The sequence below is a fragment of the Pundamilia nyererei genome, unplaced genomic scaffold (assembly GCF_000239375.1).
Source record: "Pundamilia nyererei isolate P.nyererei 1_Seehausen unplaced genomic scaffold, PunNye1.0 scaffold00131, whole genome shotgun sequence".
NCBI lineage: Eukaryota > Metazoa > Chordata > Actinopteri > Cichliformes > Cichlidae > Pundamilia > Pundamilia nyererei.
Genome location: NW_005187532.1, coordinates 1,522,976 through 1,527,986, shown reverse-complemented (window position 1 = coordinate 1,527,986; position 5,011 = coordinate 1,522,976). Strand labels below are relative to the sequence as shown.

At 43.2% G+C, this 5,011-nt stretch overlaps 1 protein-coding gene across 2 annotated transcripts in view; it reads left to right on the top strand.

The window, feature by feature from the left end:
• LOC102199862 (interferon-induced protein with tetratricopeptide repeats 5-like) overlaps nt 1–2,072 on the top strand; it is a 16,408-nt gene extending 14,336 nt beyond the window's left edge. For both annotated transcript variants that reach the window (XM_005743412.1, XM_013913426.1), the window contains exons 6-10: nt 374–515; nt 589–715; nt 801–939; nt 1,266–1,313; nt 1,799–2,072. In XM_005743412.1, coding sequence (XP_005743469.1) covers nt 374–515; nt 589–715; nt 801–939; nt 1,266–1,313; nt 1,799–1,996 — 654 coding nt within the window. In that variant the 3' untranslated portion in view covers nt 1,997–2,072. The remainder of the gene's footprint in view (nt 1–373; nt 516–588; nt 716–800; nt 940–1,265; nt 1,314–1,798) is intronic.
• Nucleotides 2,073–5,011: the final 2,939 nt, after the last annotated feature.

The window sequence follows — 5,011 nt, the reverse complement described above, 5'->3', positions numbered from 1 at the left end:
GAGCCACCGTATATATTTATATATAAACACATATAAATAAAACCACGGGTTTTTTACATTCGTAATTTCTTTTGTGCATAATTTTATATTGTTGTTGATTGTGTGTAGTTATTGTTTTATACAATTGTCAGTCAGGCATCTAACTGAAAAAAATTACACTCGAAAAGACCCCGGGCTTCTGAAAAAACAACTTAAGCCGAGTAAGCCACGCCCCTCTAAAGTTTCATTTTACCATATTCTTCTTTGACTGGGAGGTTATCCTGTGTCTGTTTAATTCACTGAATCTTCTCCTCTGAGCCAGGTCTCAAAGGCTGTGGTTGCCTTTAGATGCTGCGGTGATCCTGTGAGTTTCACCTCCTTCACTGTGTTTCAGAATCGACTGGATGAGTCTATTGATATGTTGGAGCGAGCACTGAAGCGGGCCGATCAATCACCTTTCATCCACCACCAGCTGGCTCTGTGCTACAAGATGAAGAAAATTGCAGAGCAGAGCCGCCGGCCCAACAGCGACCAGAGTAACAAACGGCATGTCTCCAGTCCAGTTCAATAAACGCAGCTCATATCTAACCCTGATTTCTTGCCCCACAGGAGCGGTGCGGTACTGGAGGCGTCGTTGTATCCATCACCTTAAAGTTGCTGTGGAGATAAGGCCGTCCTTTGTCCTGGCATTGACTGATCTGGCACAGCTGTATGCAGAGCAAAGGGATTTGAGCAGGTACTGGTCTGTGCAAAGCTGCAGTGCAGTCGCTCTTTTGTTTTTGGCTCTAAATTCATCATCATCATCGTTTCTGGTTCCTCAGGGCTGAGGAGATTTTCCAGCAGTGCTTGAAGCTAGCAGAGTCGGAGAAAAGCCTTTTTCAGACTGTCCATCAGCGCTACGGTGACTTTTTCTTCTTTAACAAAAAAACCGAGGCTGAAGCCATCGCCCACTACACTCAGGTGAGTTGGGTGTAGTTTCCCAGACTCTTGGTGATGTGCAGCTGGCTTACTGGAGGCTGGAGCACTGTTCCAACACTCCACTGAACTGTAGCATCGGCCTGTTAGTGTCACATTTATTTTACATTTCCACCACAGCTGAAAGGAGCTGTCATAGACTCTCAGGTCATGGCTTCACACTTTGTTATGCTGTGTGCTTTAATACCCACGAGCAGCTGGAGGTCCACCTAATACAGTGGTTCCCAAACGTTTCTTGCTAGGGCCCCTTTGTTTACAAGAAAAATGAAGTCGGTTTGATTTATCTCGGTGTCTTCTTATTTCCTCTTCAGGCTCTGCTGTTACCACCCTGCAAGTATGAGTGGAGACAGTGCGCTAAGGTGAGCACAGGTCACGAGTCGTCTGGTGTTGGGGGATCAGAGGGTTTAGGCCAGGTCAGATCTGGTGAGAGCCTGGTGTGACTGAAGACTGAGGTCGAAAAGCCAGTGTGAAACATCACCACAGTTCACATGGTTTCTGCTGGAGGGCTGCTGGGTAGTGCAAACATCTTCCACCAGTTACCTGGAAGAGAAGGAGAAACTCAGCCACAGCAGAAGAAAACTGGCTTTGTGGAAACTTCTAATATTTTTCAGCTGAGAAGAAGAAGCAGAAGAACGAGAAGAAGGTGGAGCCCTGCTGTTTCCCAACATGGAGGTCACAGAGTCCAGGTCACAGAGTCCAGGTCACAGAGTCCAGGTCACAGGATGCAGGTTACAGGGTGCAGGTCAAAGGGTGCAGGTCACAGAGAGACACTGAATGTAGTAGTCACTTACTTTAAATACACAGAAATCCATCTTTCTTTGTTCCTCCATGTTTTTTCTTGCAGAGACTGAAGCAGATCGCTGACAGACGTCTGACAAAGACGCGGCGTGATGGTCAGGCGCTCGCTCTGCTGGGTCTGGTGGCCAGAGCTGAGGGCGACAGGAAGAAGGCTGCTGAGTTTTATGAGGAAGCTCTGAACTGTGATGAGGACAATGAAGAGTACCTGTGTGCTGTGTGCGAGCTGCGCCTGGAGCTGCAGTGAAAGCGCTGATGCTGAGTTAGAGCTGCAGGCTCAGGACCGCCGTGGCTGCTCCTGGCTCATTAAATGCTGATTTTTCCCTCATGTCTCTGTGTCATTGAAAGCAGCTTTCTCACATTTATGTTTGTGTGATGATGAAGAGTAACGAAAGCTAAGCAGACTGTGGTGCATTCGGGTGTTGTAGGAAAAAAACGATCTTCAAAGCACAACCCAGACCTCAGTCATAGACAGGAAGTGTCTGCAGGCCTCAGGACCTTGATGGGTTAAATGTTGAATTTCTTTGGTGACCTCACAGCTGAAAGAAAAACCTGCTGTGTTGCTGTTTGCTGCCATTGTCCTGTCAGAGGTGATACTGAACGCACCATTATTTCTTTCATATTGCTGCAAACTGCTGCACATCCAGTACGCTTTGTGCCAACGTGTCTGAGCCTTAATAACTAAAATGAGGTGAGTGTTTTTGTTTTTGTCTTTATTTCAGGATTCACTCACGATATCCAGCACAGAGAGAAAACTCCTCAGACTCAGGAAATAATAATACATAGATATGAGGGTTTGCATGCACACAAATGTGTGGAACTGTATTATTCACAAATGATTTAAATGCAGAAAAATGCATTTAAACGACAAGCAGAGGTGTCAGTGAGAAGTTCCCAGGCTGGAACATCAGTGTGGGTGTGGTAGGCATGCCCAGATATGACTGCTTCTTGCTGCAGCTTGCTCGGCTCGTAAATCATCAGGACGTTTGATGTTCCAACTGTCAGAATCCTCAAAACACTTTTTTTGAGATTTAAAAAACTCAGGAACCAGTTTTATTTGCTGTCTGTCGTTGTACTGCTCAGCCAAGACATAACACTACAGCTCAATACTAACCACATGCACCAGTAATTACTTCCTCCAAACCATCAGTGTGTCTTGTGACTGCAGGCAGGAAAAGGACCCAAGTGCAAACTCACAGAAATGGAACCCCTGTGATTCCCTTTGTGTCACATTTGATACAGGAGCTTCTGAAACCTCCGTCTCTCTCAATTTAGAAAACAGTTTTAGAATATTGTCAGGAAGTAGGTTGTTTATTGCTTTATACATAATTTGTGCCGTGAAAAAATGAACCAGATCTGTGAATTTTAGTGTTTTTGATTTTAAGAACAGTGGATTTGTATGATCTCTGTAACTGGTGTTATGGATTATCCTCATGGCCCTTTTTTGTAATATAAAGATTGATGATAGCGAACATTTGTTGCCCCAAACCTCTGCACAGCAATGCAAATACGGTGCGATCGGTGAACAGTAGAGACTGTGGAGTGATCTGTGGCCCAGAGTGGTTTTTACTTTACTCAAAATTTAAATACTGCTTGAAATGCTGTTCTGTAAATTATTTATATGAGACTTAATTTATCATCTATTATCACACCAAGAAACTTTTGTTCAAGAACTCTTTCAGTTTCCACACCATCTACATGAATCTGCACTTGTGTGTTTCCCAAATAAGACGATTTTAGTTTTACTTAGATTTGTTTGTTACTCGTGTCCAGCAGCTCCTTTAGATTCCCCCCAAAACAAAAATATTTGTGTCATCTGCAAATAATACTAATTTTAATATATCAGATACCTTACAAATATAATTTATATAAACAGTAAATCATTTAATACCCAGTACAGAGCCTTGTGGAACACCACATGCAAAGTCCAAGCATAAGGAGAAATATTCACCCAGCTTCTGTTTCCTGTCACTAATTTGTCACCCAGTGCATTACAACCTGCCTGACCCCGTACCGTTCCAGGTTATTAATTAATATGTGATGATTGATGTGGGGAATGAGGACCCAAATGCAGGACTCTTGCAATGAAGCAGTGTCTTTATTTACAGTGTAAATAAAGTTAAACCACAACAATAAATCCCCGTGCGCTGTCTGACTCCTGTGCAGTGTTTTCTCCCAGTGTCTGTGCTCCAAAACTCTGCTTCCCAGTATTGTCCCAGGTTCTTTTATTCTTCAGGCCGGACAGAGAAGACGCAGAGTGAGAGTGGCCAGAGTATTTATAATCATTTTATTCAATCATTACCTTCCAGAAGGGAGATGTGCACGGTGCTAAGCATCTGCAGATCTGAAGCATTACAGGCCAGATGTGTATAATATAGTCTGCTCGCTCCTCCCCTACCAAACCGTCACTTTATCAATTTTAATTCAACATGTCCGCTACGTAGCTGCAAAAACATCTGCACAACTACACTCGTGTCTAGTTTTTACAACCCAAAGGTCATTTCCTGTTGTTCTCTTTTACCAGGACAAATGTGGGCGATGCTCTCTGCAACTCTGCACAAAGCTTCCTGTTCTGCACAGTTTTCAGTCTTGCTAAACAATCTAATGACCTTTATAACTCAAAGGTGGCCTTTAATATACTGGTCTGTTATTAAATGCATAAAACAAAATGCACAGCAAATAAGCGCTAGAAAACGTATTTTCCTAACACTAGTGTCCGTGCTCACTGCCCTCTCGTCTCCACACTCCCGCAGGAAGAACAGAGACAGACGATAATACTCCCCCCCCCATACACACACACACACACACACACACACACACATAAAACACATTAAGGATTGTACATTAACATAAAACTTGTCGGAACCACACTGAGTGTCACCAGAGAAACACACACATGGAGAGAGAGAGTGCACAGTATGCAAACAGCCATCATAATTCGTCATACAATGACAACAGGACAAATCAACAACTGACAGTGACTGATTAATATTAAAACCTGTAACATAATGTTTGCAGTTTAGTCTGTTACTGTTGCTATTTTTACCATTTCTTCTTGGAGCAACTGTAACACATAATTTCGTCAGGGATTAATAAAGTATTCTGATTGTTTCAGGATGAGCTGCCATCATCCAATCACACATCTGCTTACCTGCATCTTTTGTTTCTCCTCCTCTTCTTTTCTCTTTTTTCTAAACTGAGCACCTGATGGCTTTGAACTTTTCTTGTCCATCTTCCATTGGTTTTAATTTTGCACTCCAGT